At 40.6% G+C, this 19541-nt stretch overlaps 4 protein-coding genes across 4 annotated transcripts in view; 2 read left to right on the top strand and 2 right to left on the bottom strand.

The window, feature by feature from the left end:
• Window positions 1-40, bottom strand: part of LOC135627154 (ABC transporter G family member 28-like) — a 20321-nt gene extending 20281 nt beyond the window's left edge. Inside the window, exon 1 of the mRNA XM_065133151.1 lies at window positions 1-40. This exon is cut by the window's left edge and continues 529 nt beyond it. The gene's annotated coding sequence lies outside the window, so the exon portion shown is untranslated.
• Window positions 41-6029: 5989 nt separating this feature from the next.
• LOC103970189 (high affinity nitrate transporter 2.4) lies at window positions 6030-7947 on the top strand. The gene is made up of 2 exons (XM_009383859.3): window positions 6030-6871; window positions 6985-7947. The coding sequence occupies exons 1-2, from the start codon at window positions 6062-6064 to the stop codon at window positions 7768-7770; spliced, it is 1596 nt and encodes a 531-aa protein (XP_009382134.2). The 5' UTR covers window positions 6030-6061; the 3' UTR covers window positions 7771-7947.
• Window positions 7948-8470: 523 nt separating this feature from the next.
• LOC135627162 (lactoylglutathione lyase-like) lies at window positions 8471-11537 on the top strand. Its single transcript, XM_065133158.1, has 8 exons — window positions 8471-8630; window positions 8717-8851; window positions 8966-9027; window positions 9941-10001; window positions 10092-10171; window positions 10288-10358; window positions 10530-10619; window positions 11199-11537. Exons 1-8 carry the CDS (start codon window positions 8529-8531, stop codon window positions 11297-11299), a joined length of 702 nt encoding a protein of 233 aa, XP_064989230.1. The 5' UTR covers window positions 8471-8528; the 3' UTR covers window positions 11300-11537.
• A 912-nt stretch (window positions 11538-12449) lies between these two features.
• On the bottom strand, window positions 12450-18311 carry LOC135627710 (serine carboxypeptidase-like). The gene is made up of 9 exons (XM_065133897.1): window positions 17917-18311; window positions 17545-17713; window positions 16077-16196; window positions 14172-14315; window positions 13953-14103; window positions 13482-13570; window positions 13136-13394; window positions 12843-12976; window positions 12450-12678 (listed from the first exon to the last, which is right to left on the bottom strand). The coding sequence occupies exons 1-9, from the start codon at window positions 18243-18245 to the stop codon at window positions 12550-12552; spliced, it is 1524 nt and encodes a 507-aa protein (XP_064989969.1). The 5' UTR covers window positions 18246-18311; the 3' UTR covers window positions 12450-12549.
• Window positions 18312-19541: the final 1230 nt, after the last annotated feature.

Below are 19541 nucleotides of genomic sequence, written 5' to 3'. Positions count from 1 at the left end.
GGAACCAAGCGACGACGCCTTTCTTGTTATCCATGGGAATGTCCGCGCTGATCGTTGTCGCCTAGTCCTCGGACCGCCTTCTCTTTTGCTAATATATTTCTACTCACCCTTTTACCCTTCTCGAGGAAGTCGCCCCTGTCTGCCCACTGCCAGGAAAAGACAATTCTCATTGGAACGATCAGCGGGACCCGAGATGGTCCCAGTTGTACGGACCAGACAGCAAACAGCGGCGGCAGAAATAAAGAATTTATATTTTGGCCCTTAAACAAGTCGACGTTTCACGATAAGTCCCCGACGAAGTTAAACTTAGTTTGCAAATCCTTTAACTGCGAGAGATTAGACGTACGAGGACGAAGATGTGATTGTAGAGATAAGAGGGATCAAAGAGTAAAAAGTTATCCCAAATGAATTCAAAATTGAGAGCAAGACAACCACATAGTTTAAGGTAAGCAAGGAATTTATAGCAAATGGCATTTGATGGTGCATCATCACTTAAATAATATGTGTTATAATTAAAGCATTTGTTGCAAGTATTGTAGTTATCATAAGCATAGGACATCGTTTGATGCGGATACGCTTGGCTAAGCGGTTACTAACAATCGAAAGGTAAAGGAAAAGCTCATCTGCTGAACAAACAATCAAAAGTTGGGTACAATCTTACACTCTAAGAAAGTATTGAATCTCGGATTTTGATGATAAAACTAATTGATTGTGTTTATATGTTTAATTACATTTTGAGTGATGCAGGTCTACTCGATCAGGATTAGATAGTTGACGTAGGAGGAATTGACGTTGTGCCGGAGGAGATCACGTCAGGATATTGGACGGTAGAAGGCTTCGGATGTCGGGTATCAGGCCAAGGAGAGCGGAATTGCACCAAGGATATCGGTATTACGGAGGTCAACCGTCGATTGGGCAACAAGCCGTAAGAGAGGACGATGCGCTCAAGAATCGGATTAAGCGCCAACCAATAACGTGCCGGGCAACAAAATGTCAATTCACGTTGTAATAATTGTCTAGATCGGAGTAGAATTTTGGCTTGTGTGTGCAGGATTAACTACGATAACGATGAAGACATAAAGCGAAACAAAGTGCCGGAGTCAAGCGCGAAGGATTCGTTGCGAGTTCGAGAGTTCGACGAAAGTACGAAGATTCATTGGGAATGCTGTCGGAACTAGCCGAGAATGAGTAGGGAGCTTGCTAAAGGGTTTTTCGGAAGCTCGCCGGAAGGTTCGTTGGAAGTTCGTGAAGCTCGCCGAGAAAGATCGAAGCTTGCCGAAGAAGCTCGTTGGAACTCGCCAAGATCAAATCGTGAAGTCTAGGAGTTTGCTGGGAGTCCGCATAATGGTTTCCGAGAGTTTATCGGAAGACCGTCGAAAGTTCACCGGAAGCTCGCCGGAAGAAGTCTTGACTTGCGGACTTTGTAATAGCTTAGGAAATATCTTTAAATTCATAGTTAGTATGTTAATTAGGGTTAGGATTGTTGAATCTTGGATTTTGATGATGAAACTAATTGATTGTGTTTAGATGTTTAAAAGCATTTTGAGTGATGCAGGTCTTCTCGATCAAGATTAGACAGTTGACGTAGGAGGAATTGACATTGCGCCGGAGGAATTGACATTGCGCCGGAGGAATTGATATTGCGCCGGAGGAGATCACGTCAGGATATTGGATGACAGAAGGCTTCGGACGTCGGGCATCGGGCCAAGGAGAGCGGAATTACGCCAAGGATATCGGGGTTGCGGAGGTCAACCGTCGATTGGGCAACAAGCCACAAGAGAGGATGATGTGCTGAAGAATCGGAAGAAGCGCCAACCAATGACGTGCCGGGCAACAGAATGTCAATTCGCGTTGTAATAACTGTCTAGATCAGAGTAGAGTTTTGGCTTGCATGTGCAGGATTAACTACGATAACGATGAAGACATAAAGCAAAACAAAGTGCGGAGTCAAGCACGAAGGATTCGTTGGGAGTTCAAGAGTTCGACGGAAGTCCGAAGGTTCGTTGGGAACGCTGCCGAAACTAGCCGAGAATGAGTAGGGAGCTTGCCGAAGGGTTTTTCGGAAGCTCGCCGGAAGGTTCGTGGGAAGTTCGCCGAGTTCGCCGAGAAAGATCGGAGCTTGCCAAAGAAGCTCGTTGGAACTCACCAAGATCAAATCGTGAAGTCTAGGAGCTTGCTGGGAGTCCGCAGAATGGTTTCCGAGAGTTTATCGGAAGACCGCCGGAAGTTCGCTGGAAGCTCGCTGGAAGAAGTCTTGACTTACGGACTTTGTAATAGCTTATAAAATGTCTTTAAATTCATAGTTAGCATGTTAATTAGGGTTAGGATTAGATGTTAATCCTATAACCCAAGTAGGGGCCAATTGGGCCCGAGTTCGGACTGGTTTAGGCCATATTTGGAGCCCAACTAGTGGGCTGAAATAGTGTAGGCGGTGGCACCGCTCAGAACCCGAGATCTAAGCGGTGCCACAGCTGGACTGAGCGGTGGCACCGCCCAGCACCCGAGAGGTCCGGCGGTGGCACCGCCAGCCTCGGAAACCTAAGAGAATTCAAATTTTGGAGCCCAAATTTGAATCCTCTTGGGATCTATAAATACCCCTCTATTTTCAGCTGAGATTAAAAACCTTTGAAAAGCAAGAGATTGAGAAAAGAGTCTTAGCAAAGTCTTAGCAAGTCTAGTTTTCAAATTGTTTGAGTGTTCACCTCCCTCCTTGTTGAAAAAGAATTGTAAGAGTGTGAACCACTTGTAAAGGTTGTAAGAGAGGTATTAGTCCTTCCCCTTCAAAGAGATTTGCTAGTGGAAGTTGGGAGCCTCTTCGAAGAAGGTTTCGCAAGTGGATGTAGGTCATTTTGACCAAACCACTTTAAAACTACTATGTTCTCTGGTTTGCATCCTAATCTTACCATTTACATACTGCAAACTTTTTTACTTAGTCACTACACTTCCATACACTTCTAAGTTATCAAGCTTCCAAATCTGTTTTCATCGATATTGGTTTTTATCGTACGAAAGTTTGTAAACCAACGTCATTTTACCGCTGCACTAATTTACCCCCCCCCCTTCTTAGTGCCGCTCCGATCCTAACAAGGATTATGTGTTAATCCTATAACCTAAGTATGGGCCAATTAGGCCCGAGTTCGGACTGATTTAAGCCAAGTTTGGAGCTCAACCAGTAAGCTGAAATAGTGTAGGCGGTGGCACCGCCAGATTAGGCGGTGGCACCACCTAGAACCCGAGAACTGAGCGGTGGCACCGCTGGACTGAGCGGTGGCACCGCCCAGCACCTGAGAGGTCCGACGGTGGCACCGCAACCGACAGGCGGTGGCATCGCTAGCCCCGGAAACCTAAGAGAATTCAAAATTTGGAGCCCAAATTTGAATCCTCTTAGGGCCTATAAATACCTCTCAATTCTCAACTGAGAACACAACCTTTGAGAAGCAAGAGATTGAGATAAAAGTCTTAGCAAAACCTTTAGCAAGTTTTTGTTTTCAATAGCTTGAGTGTTCACCTCCCTCTTTCTTTTTTAAAATCTATAAGAGTGTGAACCACTTGTAAAAGGTTGTAAGAGGGGTATTTGTCCTTCCCCTTTAAAGTGATTTGCTAATAGAAGTTGATAGCCTCTTCGAAGAAGGCTTCACAAGTGGATGTAGGTCATTTTGATCGAATCACTCTAAAATTGGTGTGTTTTCTGGTTTGCATTTTATCCTTGCCATTTACATACTGCAAACTACTTTACTTAGTCACTACGCTTCCATACACTTCTAAGTTATTAAGCTTCCAAAATTAATTTTTATCGTACGAAAGATTTTAAACCAATATTATTTTACCGCTGCACTAATTCACCCCTCCCTCTTAGTGTCGCTCCGATCCTAACATAAGCATAGGACATCATTTGATGCAGATACGCTTGGCTAAGCGGTTACTAACAATCAAAAGGTAAAGGAAAAGCTCATTTGCTGAACAAACAATCAAAAGTCACGTACAATCTTACACTCTAAGAAAATATGTTAAGGAGAAGCAAAGAACAATTTATAGAGATGACAAGGACCGAATGAAAAATAACCGATAGTAAATTAGACTAATGAATATTTTCATTATTATATCTACTATTCAAAGTGTTATAAGCTTTTTTAATTATTAAAATCACCAATAATCATCATGGAGGTAACATAAAACCTAATACCCAGAATTCTATTAACTAACAATGGACCATAGATCAAACAATTTTGTTCAAATTTCAATTACCATCAGGAATAAGATTTGTAACACAAGAAATTTCAAAACATGCATTCACATTTATTAAAATAAGCTAAAAAAAAATTGAACAATCAAGAATCATCCCATACTAAAACTTTAAATCCATGAACTATAATTAAATTACTAAGAAGATTATTTATATTCTAAATAGACCCACATATGAGGTTTACTGTATTTAGCTATCAAAATATTGATCCCAAGGGAAGCAACCTCTCAACAAATATATAACTTTTCATTAATGATAAGTCCTTAATTCCAAGCCCTCCTTCGTATTCTTACAAAAAGTTATACCAAAAGAAATCTAATTATTTTCTCAAAATTCTAATTATTTCACACAATATGAGTTGAGAGAGCATTCAGGACAGATTTAATAAGAACAAGTTTTTGGCATGGGCTTCAGAACCTTTGTCATCAGCAAAATTATATATATATATATATATATATATATATATTGTTCATAATATCGTATCGTACCGATATTTCGATCTAGACTCAGTATCGATACGGTATGGTATACCGAGCGGTACACCCAGGTGTACCGAGTACTGTAACACTGCTACAGTGTTACAATGCACTCGGATTGATAACAGAGAATCCACATACCGATAATCTATCGAATCGATACGTACCGCCTGTATTGGGCGGTACGGTAGACACTATATATATATATATATATATATATATATATATATATATATATATATATATATATATATATATATATATATATATATATATATATATAATCTTAGAAAAAGGGTTATATATTAGTGGCAAAAGGTTAAGCAAATTAAGTACAAATATGCAACAAAATTAAGCTTCCAAATAGGTCATAATCCGATGATATCGATGAACAATAACGCTTCAGAAGCTTTGACTTCTGGGACTAGGGTCAAATGCGGCTTCTTAGTCCCCCAAATTCTAACATTTGGTACGGCAAATTTATGTCCTACTTCATGTATTGGCTAACACGACGCTTAATAACTTTCGACGAGTTCCAAAAGGCAACATTTGGGCGCACAAAAAGACTTTGCAGCGTTGCCATCATCAGCTCTCTAAAGAATGGACGGCCGACGCAACGATGAGTTGGACGAGATTCTGTATTTGACTGTTACGATTTAAATAATTATAATATAAATTATTGTATTATTCTTACGGTTTTTATTTCAAGTTTCATTTAAAGTACACGTAGCACGATCGCCAGCCATATGATTTCTGATGGTCAAACAAAATAAAACTTAAATACATGATGCAAAAAATAAATAAATAAATAGTCTTTATATATAAACCACTCCACAGTAATAGATTCAGTGGATACACGTTGTTGACACTACCAAGTTCAATTTGAAGTTGGAAAGGAACTGCATGTTGATCGAGTTTATTTGTGAGTAGTAGCATATGTGATTGAAAAGAAATTCCAAATTGTTGGTAAATGAGTCATTGAACAAACAGTAATAGAGGATCACATATAACCAAAACTCATGAAGCATTGCTAGTGTGGGATTGGATGTGTAGTAGTCTGTCTATGGAGCGAAGAAGACGGCCATAAATCAACGGCTGGGATTGGATGTTGTCAAAGGATCATGTCCTGATCCTTGGAGAACCTGATGGCTCCAAGGAACTCATGGGCCATTTAAGTGACGCGGCGCCTGAGTCTACTCCCATCATTGGCAAGTTAGTAAGCTCAAACAAATGTTCATGAAAATGTCAACTCCTCGTTGCTATAAATACCACCATAAGACTCCGCAGCTCTCAAACCTCTTCTTCTTCTTCTTCTTCTTCTTCTCTTGGGTTACGTAAGCTAATGGCGGAGGGAGTGGGCGAACCGGGGAGCTCGATGCACGGGGTGACAGGCCGCGAGCCGACTCTGGCGTTTGAGGTGACATCTCCATCGGTCCCGACCGACACCACGGCCAAGTTCGCCCTGCCGGTGGACTCCGAGCACAAGGCCAAGGCCTTCAAGCTCTTCTCCTTCGCCAAACCCCACATGCGCACCTTCCACCTCTCCTGGGTCTCCTTCTTCACTTGCTTCGTGTCCACCTTCGCCGCCGCCCCGCTCGTCCCCATCATTCGGGACAACCTCAACCTGAAGAAGGGCGACATCGGCAACGCCGGCGTCGCCTCCGTCTCCGGTGCCATCTTCTCCCGTCTCCTGATGGGCGCCGTCTGCGACCTCCTCGGTCCCCGCTATGGGTGCGCCTTCCTCATCATGCTCTCGGCGCCCACCGTCTTCGGCATGGCGCTGGTCTCCTCGGCGGGCGGGTTCATCACCATGCGCTTCCTCATTGGCTTCTCCCTCGCCACCTTCGTCTCCTGCCAGTACTGGATGAGCACCATGTTCAACAGCCAGATCATTGGTCTGGCAAACGGCACCGCCGCAGGGTGGGGCAACATGGGGGGCGGCGCCACCCAGCTGCTCATGCCCCTCGTCTACGATCTCATCCGCAAGGCCGGCGCTACCCCTTTCACGGCCTGGCGCATTTCCTTCTTCGTTCCCGGCCTCATGCACGTCGTCATGGGCATCCTCGTCCTCGTCCTCGGCCAGGACCTCCCCGACGGAAACCTCAGCACTCTCCAAAAGAAGGGCGACGTCGCCAAGGACAAGTTCTCCAAGGTATGAGCGCTGGTTCTTCTTCTGCTGCTGCCGCTGCAACAACTAATCGCAGCTATCCACGATTCATCTTGTGATCCTTTAGAATTAATGCCTTTGATCCTTCATCCTTTTAGGTGCTATGGTATGCCATCACCAACTACAGGACATGGATCTTTGTGCTCCTCTACGGCTACTCCATGGGGGTGGAGCTCACCACGGACAACGTGATCGCGGAGTACTTCTACGACCGTTTCGACCTCGACCTCCGGACGGCGGGCATCATCGCCGCGTGCTTCGGCATGGCAAACATCCTCGCCCGCCCCATCGGCGGGTTCACGTCCGACTTCGGGGCGCGCCGGTACGGCATGCGCGCCCGCCTCTGGAACCTCTGGATCTTGCAGACCCTCGGCGGGGCCTTCTGTCTCTGGCTCGGCCGCGCCGAATCGCTCCCCGTCTCCATCTTCGCCATGGTGTGCTTCTCCATCTGCGCCCAGGCCGCCTGCGGGGCCACCTTCGGCATCATCCCCTTCATCTCCCGCCGCTCGCTCGGCATCATCTCCGGCATGACCGGCGCCGGCGGGAACTTCGGCTCGGGGCTCACCCAGCTCCTCTTCTTCACGAGCACCAAGTACTCGACGGGGACTGGGCTGTCGCTCATGGGGGTGATGATCATGGCATGCACGCTGCCGACAACCTTTGTGCACTTCCCGCAGTGGGGAAGCATGTTCCTTCCGCCGTCGAGCGACGTGGTGACGTCGACGGAGGAGCACTACTATGCGTCGGAGTGGAGCAAGGCGGAGAGGGAGAGGGGAATGCACCAGGCCAGCCTAAAGTTCGCCGAGAACAGCCGGTCGGAGCGCGGAAAGCGATACGTGGCGTCGGCGCCGACGCCGCCTGAAGCATCCCCAGCCTACGTTTAGACGCCTCAGTCTTTAAGACTGAGAAATGTCGAAAATAATCTCAGAATAAATAAGACCTTACACTTTGTAATTTATGATCATCAACGCCTATATCACGATCCAAATTCGATAATCTGCAGAGTTTTTCCTTTGTTTATGTACTTAAGTTTATGATGAGTTTAAAAATCTAGATAGTTATGAATCACTTTATTTGCCTAAGCAATGAAGAACACATATATGTTCCAGTAGCCAGAATAAAAAGGAACAAGCAACTTGCAACAACACTTGCAAGTTTATTTATCCAGCCAAGACTTAAACAAGTCAGAAGATGAATCTTTTGATCCAAAAGAATAATGTTAGCTTGTGGGACCTTTCATTCTATTGATCATTTGATGGTTGTTATATCCAGTGTTTTTTCGATTTACATATATCCAGCATTGGTTATCTATATATTTAATATTTGTTTATATCATCAAATAATCGATGTTAAATATCTCAGTACAAAAATTAGCCTCACATTTTCATTTTCTGAGGCTGTGTGGAATATTAATCCGCTTTAACATTTCCCCAAAAAGAAAATGATGTTCCGTCGGCATCATCACCCATGGGGCCTAGTGGGGACCCACCTGTTTCTACCACTCCAACTGCGGGTTGGCCTTGGGTGAGACGTGAACGGATATAGGGAACCCCTAGCGATAAAACGACATCGGTCCATCGAAAATTACGTCAAAGGCGCATCGCGTCTCATCCCTTATAATTACGCCGTGTGACGCTCGGCAATGGCCGCCGCTTCCCTCATCTCCCATCGCCTCTCCTCCTCCTTCCTCCGCTTCTCTTGGAGATCCGCTTCGATCCCCAACTCCTTCGCCGCCCCAACTCAGGTCTAAGGGTCTCTCATTTCATATTTCTTCGTGGATTTCCCGATCTGATGCGTTCTTTCTACCTTGTTTTCCTTTTCGGTGAGCAGAAGCTTGATCGGTTCCGCCCTTTTTGTTCATCGATGGCCGCTTCATCGTCGGAGCCCAAAGAGGCCCCTTCCAACAACCCTGGCCTCCACACCCAGCTCGACGACGCCACCAAAGGATACTTCTTGCAGCAGACTGTTAGCTCACTTTCCGAGTGATTTTATCTCTTTTTAAACAATATCTTGATTCCATTTTAAGATTTTTGTTTCCTTTTTTATGTGTTCGTGGTAAAAATTTGATTTTGGTTGCAGATGTTTCGAGTCAAAGACCCCAAAGTTAGTCTTGATTTCTACTCCCGCGTGTTGGGAATGTCGTAAGTTTACCATCTTGAATCTCGATGTCCATTCGTCGACTGTAAGAGCTAAGAATATTGTGTTTGGTTGATTAAAGATGGCTGAAATTTAAAGCGGACTGGTATAGTTACTTTCTCGCCATGGCTCGGTCCACATAGATAACGAAAACATGGAACCGCAGCTGAGAGAGGCTGCTTTCGTATATGTTAGCTTGGGAGTTGATGGTTTGAAAACTTTGTATGTTACATAGTATACATGAGAGAGACATTATCTATGCTTCTGATTGTTTATTCCAGCCTGAGTAGGAGTAGTAGTATTAAGCTTCCATGAGGTTGAACTAATATTTCTAAGCTGAACTGATGTTATGCTTCCACAAAGTTAGTCTGATATTGTGCATCATATATTTGGAAGACTTCAAAGTATCAGTTACTTCTTGGTGGTACACTCTCTGTTTCTGGTTTCAAGAATTTATTGAGAACATGCAATTTTATATACGAAAAATGGAACTTATATATAAATTCGGAAGAGAACAGGAACAGAAAGCATTGTAGTCATATCTAGAATGTAAGTGGTTGCTAATTATGCAAGTGGACCTTTAGGTGCAACAATTTTTCAAATATTGCCTTCCTTTTGTGAGAATTGCACTTTCACTTAAAATATTAACACTATGTCATTCTAGATATTACTCACGTTTCAAAGTCTCTCTCCTATTTGTTCAACTCGACAACAGATAGTTGCACCAGTTTTGATTGGTCAGGTGCACCAACTAACCAAAGGGTAGTATTAAGTGGGATATATTTATATGCCTTTCGTAAAAGATTATACATTCATAAGACATCTAATTCATTTTCACTCTTAACATTTTCTTTTCCATATTTTTCCTGTTTTCCTAAAGCTAGTTGTTCTTGTTCCCTTTTCACCAACAAATATCAGGTTGTTGAAGAGGCTGGATTTCCCAGAAATGAAATTCAGCTTGTACTTTCTGGGTTATGAGGTATAGTATTTTGTTTGTACTTAAAAAACTGCAAGCATATTTTCCTTGTCAACTTTGCAGCACTCAGGATAACCTCATTGTGCTGAACAGAATACTTCATTAGCACCATCCAATCCAACTGAACGAACTGTGTGGACCTTTGGTCAGAAGGCTACACTTGAGCTTACACAGTAAGAAATATGTCTCTACAGTTTAGATGGTCATATCATCATACACTTATGCTGCAAAACTTGTGCACTGTTTCTCAGTATATCATGTATCTGATCTTTCTGTGAATTTCTGGTAGCAACTGGGGCACAGAAAATGATCCTGAATTTAAAGGCTACCATAACGGAAATTCAGAGCCCCGTGGCTTTGGTGCGTACTATCAAATATCAATATCTAACGAAAGCTTTGTCTGATTTTATTCCTTACAAGTGAACTTTGGATATGCTTGACACTTATCAGTCATAAGTATTTTTAGATATGTGATACTGCTGATTTGATTTTCACATTTCTAATACTTTTGCTGCAAAACTTTTCTTGTAGGTCATATAGGCATCACTGTTGATGACACGTACAAGGCATGTGAGCGATTTGAACGTCTAGGGGTGGAGTTCGTGAAGAAACCTGATGATGGTAACTTAGTCCTTGGCTTGAATATTTGTAGCTGTATTTTCCTTCGCAGATTGATCTTTTACTGCATACAATTTTGTTGCCAACCCAAATATTTTTGGATTACTATGCCCCAAGTAAATTTCCACACAGTTCTATCAAGTGAATGGACCCATCAGCTTTGGTGGCTCAAAATCATGTTTCAGTGTGTGATGAGTAAGTTACATCAGATATACTCCTTTCAGGGAGAAAGGATGGTCAATATCTTGCTTTTAGAGTTGCTTGGATTCTAGTAGCGGTTCAATAGAATGGTTTAGAAAATTATTGAAAATTTTGTTACACCTTTATGTAGTTTATACTTCATGAATATCTAGACAATTTTAAGCTTCTCCTTTAAGTCTTTTCTGTATTTATTATCTACCCACAGTTTTCCTCATTTGTCCTAAGTTATTGTCCTCTGGTAGTGCTCTTCATGTTATTGAAACTTCTCTGATCTAGATCCCAAAACAGTGTGTGTTCTCCTGTGTTTGTATTGTTTATGCTCTTGCCTGTTCTTCCTATATGAATGCATTATAAGGTAATTAATCTGTGTTCTGCATGCAGGAAAAATGAAAGGCATTGCCTTCATTAAAGACCCTGATGGCTACTGGATTGAGATTTTTGACCTGAACAGAATTGGGAATGTGACTTCTGATGCTGCTTGAGAAAGAACTTATCAAAGTGAAGAGCTACACTACTTTCTGGTGGATCAGCTGTGATTCTTTTGGTGTTATATTTAATCGTGTCGATTAGCATTTGGACCTATGTTATGATTTTTATTTAGTAGTAGTCCTTTGTTTCCTTTTTACTGTCCGCATGCAAATGCATCCCCCCTCTTGCTGTGCCATGGATGATTATAAACATGACAGTTTATGGTACTATGAGCTTAACTTGCTTCCTCTATGAGCTTAACTTGGCTCGGCTCATGTTAATCAAGAAGTATTAGCACACATTATAATGTTGAAGTCATGGTTAAAAATTTTAATTACCGGATCCATACAGATCCTTGGTTGGATTGGTGCGGATCTGACATGTTTCAGCATATTGACTTGTGATACGATTGCGCATGCCACGGTTGAGAGAGAGGATATTAACCTTAAACCTTAAATTAAATTAAATATACTTGGTCCTGATGATAAACCCAGTTTATGCATTGTTCACCTTTAGATCATATCAAGACTTTTTTCTGACTTTGTTCAATTCGACGAGGAAAAATTATAGGCCCAGGGAAAATATTGGGCTTCGTGCTTGATCGATAAGTTCCTTCGATTACAGGCCTCCTCCTTTAGATCATATTCAAAATATTTTACGTATGTATGTAAAGCAAATCTGACATGCAATGTGAAAGAAACTCTTGCTATCAAAATTAATCTACAATCAGCGATTTCTAATAATATCACCCATTTATCAATCGAAAGTGACTCTTCGACCATTGCTGAATGAATGAAGACACAAAAAGTTCCAATCAGCAATTTCTAAAAGGAAACACAAGGGTTGGTTTCTATCAAGGAAGGACATTAAGGAGCTGCTGCATCAACAGCGATCATGCACCATTCATTAATTACTGTAATCAAGGAGCAAATTGGGCTAGGGTTAATAAAATCAGTCTTCGGTTCATTAGTCTTAATTGCAGAATTGTGACCAACCTAATAAATTTTCTTTTTAAATGAAGAAAAGAAAGTTACATAACGGGTGATGTGAGAGTTCTCTGTTGTCATATATGCTGCAAAGTAATCTTCAAATAGAATAATGCATAGCATGTCACATCACAACATTTCAAAGCCAAATATTTTTAAAAAACCAAGGCCAATGTGATAAAAAAAAGTGGCAGGAACTCCACAAATTTCTGATAATTCTCATTCATTTACATGTCTTACAGAAAGAGTTTGACTCAAATTTGTCCATCCCCAGCATATTACATTTCGGCGTCGAGGTTCACCGAACTGGTAGAATCTTCAGCGAGCTTCCCCTGTGTCCACCTCTTCAGCATCTCTAAAGCAGCCTTGGGCTGATCCATGGGGACCATGTGGCCTGCATCATGAACCTGTGACACCAAAGCCCAGGACATCAACAAAGTCACACCACAGAAACCCAGTTATCATCTACAACTATTGCAAAGAACAGACATCAGAATAATTGCAGGCAGCAGCCAGGTTCTCCACCATATAGAAAGAAAAAGAAGAAATAAGGAGGCAATAGAATAGATACCTTCAAGAAACTAAGAGATCCATGTGTCTTCAAAAGTCCAGCTTCTACTCCTTCCACCAAAAATGGGATTTCAGATGAGGAAACAAAGCCACTCTGGCCAGACCATTCCATGGCATGAACCCATCTTGAATTTCCTGGTGGAAGCAAACAAAAAGCTTGTTGTGTGTGGATGGGCGCAGAATGCAAATAAGAATAAGAGTTCGAGCCCTGATGGAAACTTGTAAACAAGGAAGCAGAGTTTAAACATGACCTTGGACAAAATGAGGTAACAGATTAACAAGTCCACGACTTACCAAGCCAGTTACAAATAAGATCATATTCTCCAGCATAGACAAGTAACTGGATGCCATCCTCGAGCAGAGCAGGAATGCCCACTTCCAGGTTCCTCATCCAGTCGGTGAGCATGGCTTCATACACGGTAGGGCTACATGAAACAAATTCTATGTCTCCTACACCAAGAGTCTCTCTAACGGACTTCAGATTGAGGAATTTCTCCATGTTGGAGAAGTCATAGCACAGGCTCCCTTCACACTGTTTCCTGATGTCATAATACTTTTAAGAAATTGGAAGCATAATGTTAGCAGCTGCAATATACCCTTGAAAGTTAACAAATATAATACAATCAAATCAAAGACTTACATTTGCATTTCCAGCTATCCGCATGATTGAACTGAATATAGTGTTGCAGACTAAATACGATGCCAAGCAAGAGACAGTCCCTGATGTTCCTGAAATGTAATGCAATTCATATGAATTCTCTTCTTTTTTTGTGTTGAACGATATGCACAGAAATAAAAGCTACATCAAACTTAAATGGCCACTATTGGACTAATACTTGGATAGTTTAGCAGACAAATAACCTGTTGGCATGCACTATGCAAGATATGCCAGGATATTGTGCGAAAATAACAAAAACATGTAATTACTTGTTTGGGATTGCAAGTTGCATAGGTAAAAATGCACAGCAAAAGATAGGGCAAGGGCATCTAACCTATCGCTCTAGAAATCATGTCTAGTGAAGCAATCCAAGACAATACACATATGCTAGCATTGAGAACAACCAATCATGTGTATACCACAGAAATACTATATAAAGGGAAGAGTTAATACCACAAAGTTTGATGGCAAGTTCACATGCTGGATAAATCTTGTTAATTCTTTTGTAGTCAGATTCCTTAATAATTCCCATATCCAATGCATAGTCAGTGTATGCTTTGTACTGGATTGCTGGATCAGTAAGTCCATTCCCAATTGCAAAACCCTGCACAACCAAGTAGAATAAGATCAACAGAGGTAGTATAGACTTTGACCCTAAATATAAAGGTGTACCTTCAGGTTTATATGAATGCCTTCTTTATCTTTGTTTCCTTGATGAACACGGCTGGCAAAAGCAGGAATATAGTGCCCAGCATAAGACTCACCAGTTATGTAAAAGTCATTTTCTGCATATTCCGAGTGTTCAGCAAAAAATGCCTGGGAAAATAGAATAATAAGAACCCATGTTATGACAAACTACAACTAACAACTCTCCAAAAAAAGGTGCAATTTAGAAACTTATAACTATATATTTAGATACATCAAATATAGATTTGCAATTATTTCTTTAACATATAGGTTACCTACAAATATTTGACCAAGCCAATGATTTCAAACTTGACCCACAATCAGACCCACTTGGAGTGTGGATTATGTATTTGCCAGCCAACCGTGAACTATGAATGTCTACAAACCCAGCCTGTTGTCCCACAAAACACACTTCAGCACCTGGGTCATAGTTTTCTGGTTCAGTGCGGAACAAAAACGATTAACTACAAAGGGCATTTCGATATGTAGAAAAGGGCTGCTGATGTTCAATGTCAAGATCTTGGACTCTAAGGGAGGATAGGCAAAGATAGATGAATCACAACCTCTGCGCCTTACAGCTGCCTTTCCAACCATCATTGATTCCTAGTTTGGCCCTTGATTGATTCTTGTACTCAATCCATGGTTTGTGATACCGTACCGAGCGGTATGTACCAATCCAATAGAGGACCGATACGGGTGATATATCAGTACACCTTAATGTACCATGTGTCGATACGCTAAGTACAACTTAGTACAGCTTGGTACATACCATACCGACAGTTGATCGGTATACCGGTACGATACGGTATTCAGAACCTTGACTGAATCTACACCTCCCATGGTCAAAATCTGTCACCATCTGCTACCATTCTCTCATCAATAACCCTTGTCAATGATACTGTAGACATTGTCTATGCTCCTGCTAATCTACTCTTCGACATGAACATCCATTTCAACTCCATTTGCATCGTTCCCTTTTTCAAGCCTTCGACCTCTTCAAAACAAGGCAATGTACTAAGAAAATGGATAAATCTTACAAGTCTCTTTATGTTTTTTTCTAAACCCAGCAGGACTAGGAAACCTAATTGACCCACTCAGTCAAACAATATGAACAGGAGACATCAATAGCAGATCTGAGATATGGAAAAGTCTTCTTTGTCTTAAGAAATTCTAGGTTTATCAACAATCCAACCACAAACTGATGGGAGGTGATTCAACCAAGCCAACCTGGCTGATGTGCCTGGTCTCAAGTTTCAAGAGCTTGAATCATGTGACCGAAAAAGAAAAAGTGGTCAAGAATGCTTCCGTATAGATTATGTTAACTTTCTTCGGAGAAACGAGCAATCAGTAATGCCAACATAAGCCAAGAATTACCTAATGTTTCATACATCAACAGAATTCAAACAAAAGAAACAGGGAAAGATCACAAATAGGTGAAGCAATTGATCCCTAAATGGCCTGAGGGAAAAGATAGATTTTGGGGCAAATCCATCGAACTTATATTCTAGTTAATCTGCATGTAAAAGGCTGCACAATTTCCTGAATTACACTGTAGGATATTACTGTGACTGGGTTCTCAGCATGGTCTACATGCTCTAGCAATACTATACAGAAAACACTCCAAGTCTGATGCGTTCGGCTAAAAAAACAATGCAATCATTAGCACAAATTTGTCCTCAAAAAGTGCATCAGTTCAATGGGAGACCACAACAAAAGAAAATATGTATGGCATAATCCAAACAATGTCGTAGACGAAAGGCTAGGACAAACATGTGGAAAACCAATGAATTTGTGAATACAAATCAGGAACTACTTTGTTTTGTGAGTGTGAAACTCAATGACTAGAATTTACCACACAACTACTCTAGTAAATTTGTAAGCGATGAATACCTGTAGAAAGTCATACAGGTCATCGCTAACTCCCTTTTCATTGTGACGAAGATCACGCTTATCTGAACTGTAGCTGAAACCGGTTCCAGTGGGCTGATCAACATATATAAGATTTGATGCCTATAAAGTAAATGAGAAAGGGTCAGTGTGCATAGTATTACACTGTAAGAAAATGATCTTAGAATTGTACTATGTCCAGTTCAATTTCTACTCAACTAAAAAAAAAATTCTTCATTGCAGGAGAATGGCATAATAGTCCACTTCAAAGTGTACCACATCATCAGTCATTGTAAATCAGATAACTTGTCAGTCATAATTACCTAGTTTCCACAAAACTCACCAGGTAAATTGGGTGCCAACATGTTTATAAACGAAAAGTTAAACTACCATTAATGAATATTTCTTAAAAAAATATTTCAGCATTGTACTAAACAAAAAGGGTCACCGACAGTGTTACATAAACAATCCATATGGATGTCCATCCAAGTGTCCAATTTGGCAAGGAGACGATGAAGACATATGGAGGAATATGAGAATATTAATTTGGAAAAAAAAGGAATACTTATCTTGTAATGTTATCAAAATATGGAATATTTGGATTTAAGTGCATAAGAAGTTTTAGAATCACAAAAGATCCACTTCTTCAATCACTATGTTGTTTGATTTGGAATACTATAATCGAATGACCTGATAAATATCTCACTACTAAGTCCATGTGTATTTATACAAGATCTACACTTATCTGCTTATTTAGTTTATTTCCTATTCCATCTCTTACATTTCCAATTTCTGAAAGAAGTAATATAAAAATATCTTTGTTCTGACACCAATATTAGTTATATCAGATAATTCACAACATTATGACAGAGAAGTGACAAAACAACATGGTGCGACCTCATGATCATAAGTAAATGAGAAAATTGATAAATCCTAATACATAGAAAGAAATAAGAATTAATATGATGTCATATTTTTTATAAAAAGTTGTTCAAACTTCAAACGGCAGTCTTATTCGAAACATCATGTTGGTATTTAATATGAAATAACAATGCTCAAGTAAATTTTTATGCTTTTAGAAACAGATGCATATGGTTCAAAATCAAAGAATGTCAATGCAGGAATCTGTTCATCGGTTCAACTTAAAAAATATATTCTAATAGTAAAAAAGAATAAAATTGAGTTGGAGACACCTGATATTTAAACAATGGAACTTCCAAAAAAAGAGAGTCCAAACCATTGTGCAATAGATGTCTTTGATAGTATGCATTTTTTATCCCAATTACATATATGAAATTTACTCAAGAAATGAAATTAACTGCTTTACACATTCAAATAAGATGACACAAAAAAACACATGTTTAGAAATGCATGATAAGAATGAAGGAAGAGATCAGTGTAATAAACCTTAATATAAATTATAGAACTAAATCCTAAGAAAAAACAACCAGCAGTGAGCTCCACCAGTTACCTGATCCCAACCGAATTGGTTCCACACGAGTGACATGTTATCGGCTATACTGAAAGGCCCATTCTCATAAAAAACCGCCAATTCACTGCTGCAGCCAGGTCCTCCCGTCAACCAAATGACGATCGGGTCCTTGTTGCTATTCCTCGACTCGAAAAATAAGTAGAACATCCTACAAAAAGGAAAACCCATGAACTCGACAATATCACAACACTCAGTCGAGGCCTTAATTTCTGTGGCTCGAATTCCCACGCCAAGATCCACGTTTGCCCAAGCCCAGTGCCAATGCCTCATCAAAACAAAGATGTTGCATCCCACTCTGTGCATCACAGCCGCCGATCAGAGTAACGAAGGACCGAAGAGAGAAGCCCTCACCTGGCGTCATGGGTGTGAGGAAGGCTGTAATAACCGGCGTGATGGCCGAGATCATCAACAGATGTCCCATCGGAGAGGCCAGGGAAGCGGAAACGCCTCTCGAAGATCCTATTCTGCGAGGCATCAGAGGAGAAGCCGACGGTGGAGTCGGGGGAGGCGTCCTTGGGGATGAGATTTAGGGCTCGGATCAGCTTCTTGGCACTGGCGCGGGGGAAGGCGGAGGTGGAGGGGAGGCGAAGGTCGTCGGGAATCGAGCCGGCGGAGGCGGCGTGGGAGAGAAAGAGGCCGGAGACGAGGAGGAGGAGGAAGAAGAGAGAGAGATTTCCCATGATTTGCAAGGGAAGATAAAGGAGGACGGTGCGGAGAGAGAGGAGGGGAATGGTAGTTTATAAAGCGTGGCATACGCACAAACGAAGGAATCAACCAACAAATAAGCGGTGGCAGATAAAAGACGTCACGTGGTGGTGGCGTGGAAGCATGGTCAAATATCTGCCTGCGTACACGTTCTAATTATGTCGAAGAAGGGGAGGGGGAACAAAACAAGAACGAGTGATTTATCTGTATTTTTTTTTCAAATAAAGAAGGGAAAATAATAATAATATTATTATTATTATTAGATCAGCAAATGTCTATCAGATCTTTCGAACCTGATCGACACAAAATGTTTGGCATATACAACGAAACAAAGTGCTTTCCCCGTTGGGTTATTTAGGATATTAACGAGAAGAAGAAGAAGAAGAAGAGTGATAGTCATTCAAAAATTACTGGTAATGGAATTTCCAAGGAACTTTACTTTGGTTATTTAGAATATTAACATTATCACCTTCTATTTATAGGTTAGCAGTCCTTCAGTAGTACTTGCTATAAAATCAGTAGGTCTAAGAAATAGAGGTCATTACTGGCCTCTGATATAAAACCAATGTCTCCCTTAGAAGAAGAGCTAGGGAAAGCACCTTATACTTATTTTAATTCATCCATCCATATGGCCAAAAATATTTTAAAAATTTTAGCATGAGAGATTTATGAGATTATATACTCTTATATAATTAAATAATAATATATTATAAATATGATTAGATTGGTAGTTATCGATGAATAAAAAAAGTTCAATTATAATAGAATTACTTAGTAATGACTTTAATAGGAAATTTTTTAATTATTATTAGAGACCCTCTCTATAAAAGGATAAGACCTCTTACACACTAGGCATTAAGATTACATTTCAATTCTCAATCTCTCCTAATCTCTGATTCATCACTTAGTGATCCAGTAAAAAAAAGAAAGAAAGAAAAACGCAAATCTAGATCTTCTTATAGATTGGTACTGGCTTTTGGAATCAACGATAGTGTGCTTATAAATCAAATAAAGGTTCTCCGAATGGCATCGAAAGGTATGTATCATAAATTTGATCTATCATTATTTGATTTTGATTTATGATATTAAAATTCTTTGTATAATAATAGCATAATCATGATTTTTATGCTTATATTTGGTACCAAACCTCTATTTTTAAAATTAAATATCTTAGATATGTTTATTAGTATCATTCGCTTGTGAAAAAGTGTTATTCAATTTTGATTTATGATGCTTGAATGATCGATGTGTATTTTTTTATTTACTTTTCT

The sequence above is a fragment of the Musa acuminata genome, chromosome BXJ2-11 (assembly GCF_036884655.1).
Source record: "Musa acuminata AAA Group cultivar baxijiao chromosome BXJ2-11, Cavendish_Baxijiao_AAA, whole genome shotgun sequence".
Taxonomy (NCBI): domain Eukaryota; kingdom Viridiplantae; phylum Streptophyta; class Magnoliopsida; order Zingiberales; family Musaceae; genus Musa; species Musa acuminata.
Note: the sequence above shows the minus strand (reverse complement) of the source record. Positions and strands in the feature narration are given on the sequence as shown.

Excerpts from the sequence above, each read along its gene's own strand:
- LOC103970189 (XM_009383859.3), top strand. The coding sequence starts at position 6,062 with ATGGCGGAGGGAGTGGGCGAACCGGGGAGCTCGATGCACGGGGTGACA. Across the intron at positions 6,872-6,984 it reads CCAAGGACAAGTTCTCCAAG|GTGCTATGGTATGCCATCAC; the intron begins GTATGAGCGCTG and ends TCATCCTTTTAG.
- LOC135627710 (XM_065133897.1), bottom strand. The coding sequence starts at position 18,245 with ATGGGAAATCTCTCTCTCTTCTTCCTCCTCCTCCTCGTCTCCGGCCTC. Across the intron at positions 13,571-13,952 it reads ACTTGCCATCAAACTTTGTG|GAACATCAGGGACTGTCTCT; the intron begins GTATTAACTCTT and ends ATTACATTTCAG. Across the intron at positions 12,977-13,135 it reads TCTTATTTGTAACTGGCTTG|GAAATTCAAGATGGGTTCAT; the intron begins GTAAGTCGTGGA and ends TGCTTCCACCAG.
- LOC135627162 (XM_065133158.1), top strand. The coding sequence starts at position 8,529 with ATGGCCGCCGCTTCCCTCATCTCCCATCGCCTCTCCTCCTCCTTCCTC. Across the intron at positions 8,631-8,716 it reads CCTTCGCCGCCCCAACTCAG|AAGCTTGATCGGTTCCGCCC; the intron begins GTCTAAGGGTCT and ends TTCGGTGAGCAG. Across the intron at positions 9,028-9,940 it reads TCCCGCGTGTTGGGAATGTC|GTTGTTGAAGAGGCTGGATT; the intron begins GTAAGTTTACCA and ends AACAAATATCAG.